General features: G+C 40.0%; 1 protein-coding gene across 1 annotated transcript in view; it reads left to right on the forward strand.

Annotated features, from left to right (window-relative positions):
• LOC126185113 (epoxide hydrolase 4-like) overlaps positions 1 to 12,929 on the forward strand; it is a 108,244-nt gene that overhangs the window by 72,882 nt on the left and 22,433 nt on the right. The window contains exon 4 of the mRNA XM_049927923.1: positions 3,581 to 3,732. Within this exon, the coding sequence (XP_049783880.1) occupies positions 3,581 to 3,732 (152 nt within the window). The remainder of the gene's footprint in view (positions 1 to 3,580; positions 3,733 to 12,929) is intronic.

Raw genomic sequence — 12,929 nt, forward strand, 5'->3', positions numbered from 1 at the left:
ATGATTGTTTAAATGCCTCTATGCTTTCAGTAATTATTCTAATTGTATTCTCACAGCCCGTATGTGAGCAGTACGCAGGGCGTTCAGTATATTCCTAGAGTAATTATTTAAAGCTGGTTCTTGAAACTTTGTCAAGATAGTTTGTCTACCTTTGAGTCTGCCAGTTCAGTTCTTTCAACAACTTAGTGACACTCTCTCATGTGTCAGGCAAATGTGGGATCATTCGTGCTGCCCTTCTCTGTTAGTCCTATTTGGTATGGGTCCCACACTCTTGAGCAGTATTCTAGAACTAGTTCCTCTGCATGCTCGTGCCCCATGCTGAAAGTTTAAAGTTCCTCATTGAGATGTAACATTACTCGTGTTTCATCTAGTTTACTTAATATGTATATTTTTCTGCTTGTTTTACTTGTCATTTGTATTTTGGTAATCATGTTGCCAAAACTGCATCAGTCACTGATAACACTTTTGATGTGGACATTCTCAAAGAGGTCAAGTTTATTTGTTGCCATTAAAATGAATATATTTCAGGGTTCCGAACAATCTGTTCTAGGTAGTTTTCAGAGAAGGCATTTAGTAATGTTTCACAGGATGTCTTACATCATGCCCACCACTAATAAAACTGTAATCTTCCCAATTGACTGTTGGATGATTAAATCCTCCACCAATGAGTAAAATATGATTGAGGAACTTACATGCAAGTGAACTGAGGTTTCTGAAAGTTTTCAGGTGTATCAAGAGATGAGCCTAGTGGGCGATAGAAGAATCCAATTATTTCATGCACACCCCAGACACTGAGTCTCGCTCAAACAATCTGACGTGTAGCTTCAGTTTCTGTCTCTGTGGGTTTGAGTTTGTCTACTGAGACAAATCCACCACCTCCATTTGCCTATCCTTTCAATGTACACTTAAATTTTCCCCAAAAATCTCACTGCTATTAATTTCAGGTTTCAACCAGTTTTCTGTACCTAATATTATGTGAGCTCCACTGCTTTTCAGGTGTGCTTCAAACTCTGGCAGTTTGTTGGGAATGCTTTAGCAGTTTGGCAGTTAACCATTAGGACAGAAAGTAGCAGCCTAGTTTGTCACAAAACCTTCGAAGTCTCTGGTTTAGTCCTTCCATTTGACTTGGAACCAAAGGACCATAATCATCTCTAGGGACAATACTGCAAATAGTGAGCTTCATTGAAACTCCCTGTGCAAGGCTGGTGTTTTCAACCTTCTCTCCCAGTCACTGGAATGACCCAAGTATGACCTCAGATTGTACCGTGTAGGAATATGCTTTGATACTGGAAAAGCGTACGACACTATGTGGTGGTAAAACATACTCATCTAGCTTCACAACTGGCCTTCTGTGGAAGGTTGCCATTTTTATGGTTGCCAGTTTTATTAAAATTCTTCCTTTTAGAGTGCTCATTCCATCATCAAGTAGGAGGCATACTCTCGAGCAGTTTTATACAGGAGAATGGTGTCCCTGAAAGGCACATATTGTTACCCTCAACATTGCTATAAGACACAACTTACACGGTAGTGTGTCCATTGAAGATGTCTTTGTTGACAGTTTTGTGATTTTCTACTCCACTTCCTGTATTGCTTCTCCAGCTAATCAGCTACAATTGACTCTTGACAGACTGGAGGATGAATCAGAAATATTTTTTAATCAGTCAGGTTTCTGAGTGGCATTTGATCAAAGGCTCACATGGCTTCCACACTTCGTGTACCAGCACTTACAGCCATAGACTTTTTAAAGTATTCCAGCCTGAATGTTTGTCTAAAAGTATTTTATGAAACATTTTTTCCAGTCCCAGTAGGATATGAGTGTATCATTTATGGTTTGCTGTACCTTCATATGTAGATGTTGGATACAATACACTGTGGGTATCAGAATGACAACAGGGTGCTGAAGCTGTGAGCTATCACTTACTACCAGATGCCAGCTCCTGACAATACAACATTCCTTTAGAGCTAAGGCAGTCACAGAATCTCCAACTTCCATCATTTTGCTCATCTCTAGCAGAGCCACTATTCGTGAACTGCCCATGGGTCAAAAAAGTCATTAGGAATCTGGACAAAGTACCTATTAACAAGACCAATGTAGACACTATTGAGGTCCTCCTAGTGTTGTCAAACAAGTTGGCCCAGTGGTTAGTCACTGGACTCGTATTCAGGACAACAGTAGTTAAAAGTCCTTGTCAAGCCATCCAGATTTTGGTGTTCTGTAGTTTCCCTAAATTATTTAAGGAAAATGTTCTGTATTCTTCAACATTCTGAAGTTGTGCTCTCTCTAGTGACTTTGTCCTTGATGAGATGTTAAACTTTAATCTTCCTTCCTTCTTGTCTTCTACATTTTAGGCTTATTTGTTTTATGTAATTTTTAACTTGAGACATTTTTGAGGTGGGCAGTGTTGGTAGTGGTGGGTTATATGTGGATTTGGTCTCGTCACAGGTGGGTCCTCCTGAATGAATGTTAAGTGACACATTCTGAAACAGGTGCTATTACATTTCCTTTGTGTACAATTATAAAAAAATTGTTCTGTAAGGAGAAATTTTTCTTCACTTCATAAACTGGAAACATTCATATCCAGCTTGGGCACTGAGAATCATGTTGTTGGCCACCCTAGAAGAAATATCATCCATCATCTGTGCAGGTGTTCACACTTCAGGTTGCCACTTATGATAAGACCAGAAGTGTTCTTTTTAAAATGTAAGTGTACTTTGCAACATCATTATTATTTTTAAATTTATAAGTACATTGTATTGCCATTTTATCCACTTCCACATTCATTCATAAAATCAGTTTGTCATTTCTTTCATCTGTTTGCTCATTCTGTGATGAATTTATTGGGTGCAGACACTATATATCATAATATATCATATATCATCAAAAATTAAATTCGGTTTCCTGTATTATCTTCTTGTTATTACTACCTTGGCTATATTTGCTGCAGCTTTTTTCAGCTGGCTTAATTCATACTTCAGATCTGTGGATGTCTGTGAAATGGTGAACCTTCAGTGTCACTGTATTTTGAGACCTGCAAGAAATATATGCTACTGTTTCCTAATGCTGAATTGTTGCATCTAGCCCCTGATTGCAGTATAGTGTAGATTATAAGTTCAAAGAAACATTCTTTCTGTGTAATCCTCATTAACAGGTTGATTAATCTTACAAATAAGTTATGCTTTCAATTTATTGAAGTACATATATGTCATCTAAACAAAGTCTTTTACCAATCTGCATTTAGCATACTGTCTCAAACTAAAATTGTTTGCCAGTTATTTAAACCACCAATTTAACAGTACTGCATATTTGTGCCAAATGTTCAGGGTGACACATCAGAAAGTATGTGCACTTGTGTGCACATGCAGAGTACTTGTAGTTTCAAATTAGTTCCATAGTCTGTAGGTTTTTAAACTGGAGCAAATACTATTTTTACTACTAGTGCTTAATGTACGTATTGTAGAAATGAAATTGCTGTTTTTAAGTATAAGAAAGTCTTAATTTGTAAACCTCTTGTACTTGAGGTAGGGGGGGGGGATGCAGTTAACTTGATTGATGTTTGTAAAATATATGTCAATGTTTCAGCTGGATCAGTTTCAGTCAGCTTCCTTACTTACCAGAAACAGAAGCCTTAAGAAATGGTCTGAGCATAATCAATCAGCGATACCCTCATCTTCAAAAAAAGAGTGATGCAGATGATTATCTTGTAGCAAACAAATATGCTTTCTCTAGGAAAGGTAAAACTCTGTTGATATTATTTGCTTTCACTTTCACTATCTCACAGCTTAATTGTTTCTACCTGATGTAGTGGAAATGTTCCATTAATTTGTTACCCACAGGTAACTGTTAGTTTTATTATTAAGTACTGTCTTGACTGGTATTGATCAAACATTTCTTCATGAGGTGGAGTCATAAAGTTTTGATTATTAGCCCAAAAAGTAGTTAAAGTTCATATTTTTTTGTTTGTGTTGTGGGTCATTGCATACCAGGACTGCAGACGTGTAGCTGCAAACAAGCAAAACCTTAAACATCTTTTGAGATGATAATTAAAATTTGATTATCTTTTGTACAAAAAGAGATGTGACTTCGCTTTATGGCTACGTCAGTGCTGGAAAGTGTTCTCTATTTGAGGGCTGCTGTTGGCAGAAAGAGAGATATACTTCGGCAAATTCATGATTTTGCACATAAACAATGTTCTAGCAAATTATTTGTCTGTGATATTTGAAATGATAGTCTTAGAAGACCTGAAATTTCAATGCAGTTTACAGTAAGCAGATGTTAAAGTTATATGCCGATATGAATATCCACGGCTACATCTGCTGACTTCCATAGTAATAATTACTTTGCAGCAAAAACTTGCAGGGTTGCATATATCTGTGCGTCTATCTGCTGACACAACAAAATTTCTTGTGGTTAAAAGCACACTGTCAATACTACAATGCAGTTTTTGTTTACTTGAATTAAAAGTTACGAACATACATCATTGAATGTAGTGCTACCACATATCTGTAACAAAGTTGGCTAAAATTTTGGTCAGCCTGCATACACTGACCTTATGTTGCTGCGAGCTTAACTTGTGTGAAATCTATTAAGCATATTCCCAAAGACATATCTGGCTCTTATACCCTCAGTTACAGTGTTGTTCAGCTAAGAAGGCGAGTGGAGGGGCAAATGCACAGTAACAAGACAGCGCAATAGCATCATTCCACTATTTCAGTCTATTTCATACATTGCTGAGAGTGAGTGTGGTGATGTTTTCTCCAGTGTACATGTGTTGATGGCTATATTATTTGTGAAGTGTTTATCATGGTTAATGGAGCAGAAAAGTGATAAGTCTTTCACGAGCAAGCAAGAGTTGCAGTGTTCAGAGTGTATAACTTCAACAGTGTGTCTAAACCGGATGACCTTTTGTGACACAGTGCTTCACCCAATGTTACCAACATCATGGTAAGACCGGCTGAGGGGTGTGGTGTGGGGCTGAGAACTGTGTAGCGTATCTCTAATGAAGTGAACTCGCCTATCAAAGCCAATGAATGAGTTGGAATCTTTTAAATCACTAGGGAAGTGATGAAATTGAAGGAAGAAGGCAATCTGAATGATTCTGCTAAGAACGTTTCACATTGTACATTATTAGATAGGTGAATACCTGACTACAGACAGTTTAGTTGTGAGAATGAGAGAGAACTTTGATTTTAACAGCAATTGTTAGACAACATAAAGATTGTTAAAGGACATGGGATTTTGATATATTAAGATGAGCAATGGGAGAAAATTCCTTGTGGAGAGAAATAATATTGTGGCTGTGATGACTATATTTTTAAGAACAATGCATGAGATTCTAGACAGTGGTATAGCTCACATTTATAATATCAGTGAAATGTGTGTGAACCAGAATCATACATGATCACTGTGCTGGAAAACAAGTGATGGGTGTGGTTGTATTAAAGTTCCAGTAGGTGAAGGTAATTGCCTTATTATTGTACATGCAGAGTCAGTAGACAGAGGGTTTATTCATGAGAGTAAACTAATGTTTAAAGCTTCAAAGTCAGAATTCCAAGGATTACCACAGTGAGGTGATGTACACTGTATTTAATCAGTGGGTTACAAAAAAATTATTGTTGTATCTCTGCCCAAATTCAGTTATTGTGATGGATGAAGACAGTACCCACTCACTGCAACTTAAAGAAGTATCTACTATTTATGTCAAGATAAGTGACATTATCGCTCCGGTTATCGAGCAACAGCATCTCTCAGTGGAACTGGTTGTCAATGCCAGCGAGCCAGCATACCATACCTATGAGACACGTTAAATTACTTCACAACATGGGCACCAAGTAATTAGGTTGCCACTGTGTCATTGTCATGACAGTGCTGTCAAGATGGTATGAATATAGTTTAAAGGCTATGTCATGGAGAAGAATTACACTTTCAAAATTGCAAATATTGAGTCTTATGCACAGAGCAATCGAGAATATCAAGATTTCTGTATGGGCGGAGAGTACGAGGCATACAGAAGAGTTACTGGCTCAGGACTACCGACAAGAAATTAGTAGTGACTGTATTATGGAGTGTTTCCTAAGAAATCTTCCTTAGTCATTGCAGCCGGACAGCAACAATGGTGTGTTTATTATTGGTCTGAATTTCGGAGGTACTAAACTTGTCATTGCCTTGTCTGTATGGGTGCTGAATCTGTGGTTGCATTACATATTGTTATTACCTATTAATCCACCTTAGAAACAGTGATTATGTAATTTTATATTTTGTTTGTGTGGAGGTAAATAGTGATTCCCAGTAGTTATCGTGCGAGTGTACGTGAAAATAATTTCCCACGTTTCACAAAATTTGTCTTTATTTTTATTTGACAAATTGAACAACTACAAGAATATCATGAGGTTGTCTTGAATGTATAAACCATAAGTATATGAAGAACAAATAGCTTTATTTCAAAATTCATTATGTTAACGTCATTGTTGAGTAGCACACAGTACATTGTTCATATTTTCACTCACACATTTCAGTGTTGCTAAACATTGGTAAAAGGAAGTTCTCTTGCTTAGTTAAACATATATTGTTTGAGTGCCTGGCTTAGCTGATCCAGGTATATTTTGCTAGAATGTATCATTTGTTATTTTTGTAAAGTGAGTTTGCTATTAAAATTCCTTTCCATTTCTTTCACATTCTTTTGAGCACTATATTTTCACTTCCGCAATGAAAAGCATTTCGGTGTGTGGTTTGTTGCTGTCTGTGCTTGTTCTGATGTAGGGGCTGACAATTGCACTGTTCACAAAATCTGTGGTATATTGCTCATTTTGGTGACTGCAATACAGTAGTTGATTCCTGTACATATACATTAATCTATGCAGCAACTGCATGTTCATGGCAGTATAAATGAGAAATTTAATGACACCTTGTTCAACATTTCCAGTTTGTTTGTGCTGCAGTTTGTGTGCTTCATAACTTACAAAACATCACAACTAATGTTTTTCGCCTCAATAAAACGAATTACATTTAAGGATGAAAAACACATTATTCTACAAAATAAAGAATAGGAAACTATTCACCTGTAGTTGACTGGAACATTGAAACGTGCAATAGAAAACAGTATTTACACTAGCTTTTGACCTCTTGTTCTTTTTCTAGTAGAAGTACACACAGTCATACAACACCCACAGGAATGTGTGCACTTCAGCTAGGTCAGGGCTTAAAAACTGGCCGGTTTTGAGCGCGAGTACTCGCGTCTGCTCAGGCACGTGCTCGCGAGCAGGTGCAAGGTCGCGGAGTAGGGAGGGAGGGGAAATGCGCGCGCACGTTTGAATAGGGCTCCTGCGTGCCTATTGAATTCGCGCCGACTGTGTAACGTTTAAAGTACTACGATCAGCTCTAAGAGTCACTTCGCTGGTTAAGAATCATGTCAAGTCGCTGTTGTGTAACCCCAACCATGCTTTCGCAGTTCAACCCCCATTGGGAGGAATTGTATCTGTTTACAGAAAAAGATGGTGTTGCAAAATGTTTAGTATGTCACAAAACACTTAATTCTTTTAGGAAATTTAATTTGCAGTGACATTATATGTCGTACCACGCGAAAGACTACGAAAGTAGAAAATGTGATGGACCAGATCATGCACAGGAAGTTATTAAACTTAAAAGGAAGCTATCCGAAGAAGATCTGGACGATGAGGGAAAATCAACTGAGGCAGCTCACAGAGTGAGTTACAAAATTGCTTCGCTTTTAGTGAAATCCCTGCGCTCCTTCACTGATGGCGATTTAATAAAATAATGTTTGGTAGTTGCAGCGGAACATTTGTGTCCATCTTAAGTTGAACAGTTTCGGATTGTGCCATTATCTAACATGACCATTATGCGTCGCATACAGGACATGGCAGACGACGTCCAGAGCCAGCTTGCAAATATCTATAAAGATTTTATGGCGTATTCTCTAGCTCTGGACGAAAGTGTCGATATCACTGGAACAGTTCAGCTTGCCATATTTATTAGAGGTGTTAATAGAGATCTTCAGGTGAGGGGCGAGCTCCTCGATGTAGTAGCCATGAAGAACACTACAACCGGAGGTGATATTTTAAGTAGTGTTGAAAATATAGGATTGTTGTGGAATTCTCTAGTTTCAGTGTCTACAGACGGTGCACCAGCGATGACAGGGAAAAAAATAGTATTTCGTTGCTCAGTTGAAGGAGAAAATGCAAAAACTGACCATGCCGAATGAAATAAGGGGCGTTCACTCTTCGATCCACCAGGAAAACTTATGTGCAAAGAGTATCACTCTGAAGATGTGATGAGTGTTGTTGTTCGTACAACCAATTATATAAGGAAGCATGGGCTACAACACAGGCAATTTAAAAGCTTTCTTGAGGATGTAGAAAGCCAGTATGGTAGCCTGCCTTACTACAGCGAGGTCCGCTGGCTTAGTCGTGACGAATTATTAAATCGATTTTTTTGCCTATTACACGAGATAAATATGTTTATGGAAATAAATAACATGTGTGTTCCTGAATTGAAAGAGCCTTCATGGAAATGTGATCTCGCGTTCTTAGCAGATTTAACTAGCCATCTGAATGCTTTGAACATTTCACTACAAGGTAAAGATCTGCTAATTACTCATTTCATAGATCGAATACAAGCTTTTAAAATGAAACTGACACTTTGGGTGAGTCACCTGGAAACAGGAAATCTAGCTCATTTTCTTAAATTATCATCCATGTAAGATGTTCACAAAGACTGTGAACGTTATTCACATAGTTTAGTTGCACTTAAGGAAGAATTTGATCAACGCTTTCAAGATCTGACAGCACTAGACAGTGATTTTGATCTGTTCTCCTCTCCATATTCAGCGAATATTGAAGAGATTCGTCCTGAGCTGTAACTAGAAATTATTGACCTGCAGTGTGACAGAGAATACAATTTTCAGAACAAAAAAAAAAAAACATTTTGGAATTCTACAGACACTTCCCTCAGGATAGATTTCCTCGTTTGCACAAACTGGCGGCTACAATAATATGAATGTTTGGTTCCACGTATGTTTGTGAACAGCTGTTCTCTGCAATGAAATGTAACAAGACGCGCCTGAGAAACGCATTGTGTGATCGAAATTTAAACTGCACGCTGCGCCTACAATGCACAACAACAATTACACCGAACATAGACGCAATTGTAAAGGGCAAAAAGTACAAGATAACCGAGAATCCCATACTTCAGTGACACCTTTTATTGTGTAACAGTTCATAAATTAATACGAATGTAGAGGCATACACTAAGCTAATAAAATTATGTGGCACGTGTACATTCTCCTTTATTTGTTTCATTTGTCGCAGTAATAATTCGTGAGTGATATCCCTGCAGGTGACCGCGGATTTACATTGACTGGCGGCAGCTGTTGTGTGCCCCACGTGACTCTCCCCACTCTCCGCTCTGGTCCGGTAGTGGGGGTAGCATGCTCGCGCTGCTCCGTGCTCGCGCCTTGCTGCTCACAGCTTGCTCTGCGAGCACGTATGTTGTGAAGCCCTGAGCTAGGTGAAGAGCAAGAACTTGAAAGTTCGTGTAAATACCGTTTCCTGTTGCATGTTTCTATCCACCACAAGTCAGCTATCGTTGAGTGGTCACCTTTCCTTTATTTTACACACATATTATTCCATCCAGTAATTTCTGTTGCTAAACACATTATTTCTGTAGACGTATAGAAGGTATCAAAAACAGTTCAGAATGCATGAAAAGAGTAAGACAGACTGCTTGTAATGTCTGGCTAAAATGTGAAATTAATGTATAAGTAGAACGTTCTTTACTAGGTGTAGAGCTTAAGCATTGGAATACAAATAATAATATTCCGAAGTGCACACAACAGCTAGAAGCCCAGTCAGCTGACAACATGGAAGGGGTAGACTGCCGATGTTACAAGCATTCTTGCTCTCTGTCTGCACAGAATGCTTCATGCAGCTGCCTTTCTACCTACACACACCTGTAATATCCCGTAGGTCTTGAGTGACCTGCTAAACCATGCATTGATGCTAGCATGTAGAATCTGGCAGTAAAATTAATGTGTTTGCCAAATTTCATGCTGGAGAGATGGCTATGTTAATGCAACAAACTAAAATGAAATTGGTGATTTTGCAGAAATTTGATCGAGTTTGTGTTGGCGAGGAAGAAATAGTGGTAAAACATGTATGAAATGCCATCCTATCAAAATACCTTAAACGCAAGTAATTGACAAAATAATTCTGTGAGTGTTACATGCAGAACCAAATGAATTTAATTGAAAGGCAAATCTGATACGTATTACTGCTAAGTTTCCACAAATTATCATAGATAAATGCACAGACTTCAGCAAACAAAAATAATTCATAAAATTATTACATTCTGCTCGCCAGCTTTTATACACCACCACAAAGCTGATAAAACCTTTGTTGCAACTGGTCTGGCAACATACATCATTTGGCAGACCTGGATGTAATACACTGCCTGAAAACAAAGTGAAGCACCCAGAAGACATAGTCAGATGTTAATGTAACTTAGTACACATACCCAATGTTGGTGGCTATACAAATGATTAGAGTTACAATTCTCTATGACATGTAGAATGGCCGGCCAGAGTGGCCGAGCAGTTCTAGGCGCTACAGTCTGGAACCGCGCAACCGCTACGGTCGCAGGTTTGAATCCTGCCTCGGGCATGGATGTGTGTGATGTCCTTAGGTTAGTTAGGTTTAAGTAGTTCTAAGTTCTATGGGACTGATGACCTCAGAAGTTAAGTCCCATAGTGCTCAGAGCCATTTGAACCATTTGAACATGTAGAATGGCTACCAGAGTGCATTAGTGTTTATTGTGTTAGTGTTGTTACCAGGCCTGGTAGGGTGTAAGAGGCATGCGAACATCAGATGTAGAGTGAACACTGTAAAGGACAAGGAGATGCCACATACTCAGGTGAGACTGCGTTATCAGCATCTGACAGTTTTAAAGCAGTCTCATTGAGGGTCTCTGTTTGGCCAGCTGGTAGAATCGTGCAATATCCAGATTTGTCAGGCATTTGGATGTAACAGAGTCCCCATATTGAACCACGTGGAAACGTGAAGGCAGGCATACTTGTCATCACTGTTCTGGAAGATCATTTCTGTCATAAGGGACAATTGCTGTACTGTGTACCAAATGCATTATAACACCTTCACATTTGCACCAGCCATCTGAGAAAAATTGATCGACTCTCTGCGGTATTGTGTGTCATTGTGCACCATTGCTCGGAGACAACAACCCCTCCCCGTCCCCAGCGGCTCACCACTCTGGCAGGTTCGTGCTTGGCTACCATGGGGCCCCAGCCTTTGCAGAATCTTTTCCCTTCAATGCTGCATGTCTATCCTCTTGCTATTCTTTTTCCCCTCCCTTGGGGAACATGTCTGGGGTTTGGGAATGTTCTGCAGTCTGTGTTTGAAGTTGTTCTTTCTCATCTTCCTCCCTGTGTGCTCCTGAAGGCTGGCCCTTGTGTCTGAAGCGTAACAGGTGACATGGTAATGAGTAATTACCAGCCCCGGCTTGTCAGGTAGGGTTCACACGTACGCCCTGGTACAGGCCAGACCCAGGAATGGGCGATTACCTGAGCTGCAACCTTCCCAAATTGCCGATTGGTCCCTCTGTCAGGTGTTAGAGAGGTGTGACCTGAGATGTGAACAATCACCTAAGGTGGGTGTGCCACCTTGTGAAGTGAAGTGGGACCCTCAGTTGGAAGGATGCTGGCAATCATACAGGACTTTCTCCCAATGAGCCAATCATCTTCCAAATCAATGTAAACGTAATAAGGCTAATGATTCAGAAACCCTCCCAGCTGCACCACGGTTCCTTCTGATCTCAGTCAGTCCTTCACCACAGTAAATACCTGTATTATTCAGAAACGTGTTGATGCAATTACCAGCCTTGTGAAATCCTGCTCTTTTTTATGGAATGGCACTTTGCTTTTGGAGACTACTTCTGATTATCAAGCACAACAACTGCTTGCTGCCTTACTTCTCCGTGGCTACCGGGTTTGTGCCGAGGCCCATAGAACTTTGAATTCTTCCCATGGTGTTATTTACAGTAGGCTGCTCGATGGTCTAACCAAGGCCGAAATCCAGTCTTACCTCTCTGATCAGGGTGTCACTGCCGTCCATCATGTAATGAAAAAGGTAGATTCCTCCTTAGTGCCCACCTGCACTCTCTTTCTCACCTTTGATAGAGTGGTGCTTCCATCCAAGATCAAAGCAGGCCATACCTTTCAAACCCGATGCACTGCTACCAATGCCATTGTTTCAACTGTGCTAGAACATCTTTCGACACCCAGCCAAATGTGTAAGCTGTGGTAGGGATGCGGATGAGTAAGACTGTCAGCTTCCTTATCCCTGCTGTATCAACTGCAGTGGTGGCCATGCCGCTTCCTCTTGGGATTGTCCCATGTATCTTGATGAGTGGGCTGTCCAAGAGAACTGGGTAAAGGAAAAAGTGCCTTACCCAGTCACTCGCAAGTCATTGGCTAGTCGCAAACCCTGCGTTCTCCCGTCTGACACCTATAGTTCCGTTCTTGTTACTCTTGCTCCATGAAGGACATGGCCACGCAGACATGTGACCTCAAATTCAGCTCTGAACTTGTGAAATCGCCCAATGTCAAGGTAGTATTGCCATCCCCCTGTCCAGCTGTGCAACAAGCCATCAAACTCTCACCTCAAGTGGCAAAGCCACCAGTTACACAACTGGTAGGCCGGAAAGGACAGGAGTGTTACTTCCGTGAAGACTTCCTACGTCCCTCTAGCCAAACAACACCCGAGTCTTCCTCTAACTGGAAAAGCTCGAAGAAGTCCACCAAAGGCAAATGGTCTTCTCCTTCGCTGACTTGAAGATCCTCTTCGATGGTGTTGTCATGTGATACCTTAGACCGGCTGGCCTTCGTGTCACCAGTGCACACCACCAA

This window comes from Schistocerca cancellata, chromosome 4, assembly GCF_023864275.1.
Source record: "Schistocerca cancellata isolate TAMUIC-IGC-003103 chromosome 4, iqSchCanc2.1, whole genome shotgun sequence".
In the NCBI taxonomy this organism is placed as follows: domain Eukaryota; kingdom Metazoa; phylum Arthropoda; class Insecta; order Orthoptera; family Acrididae; genus Schistocerca; species Schistocerca cancellata.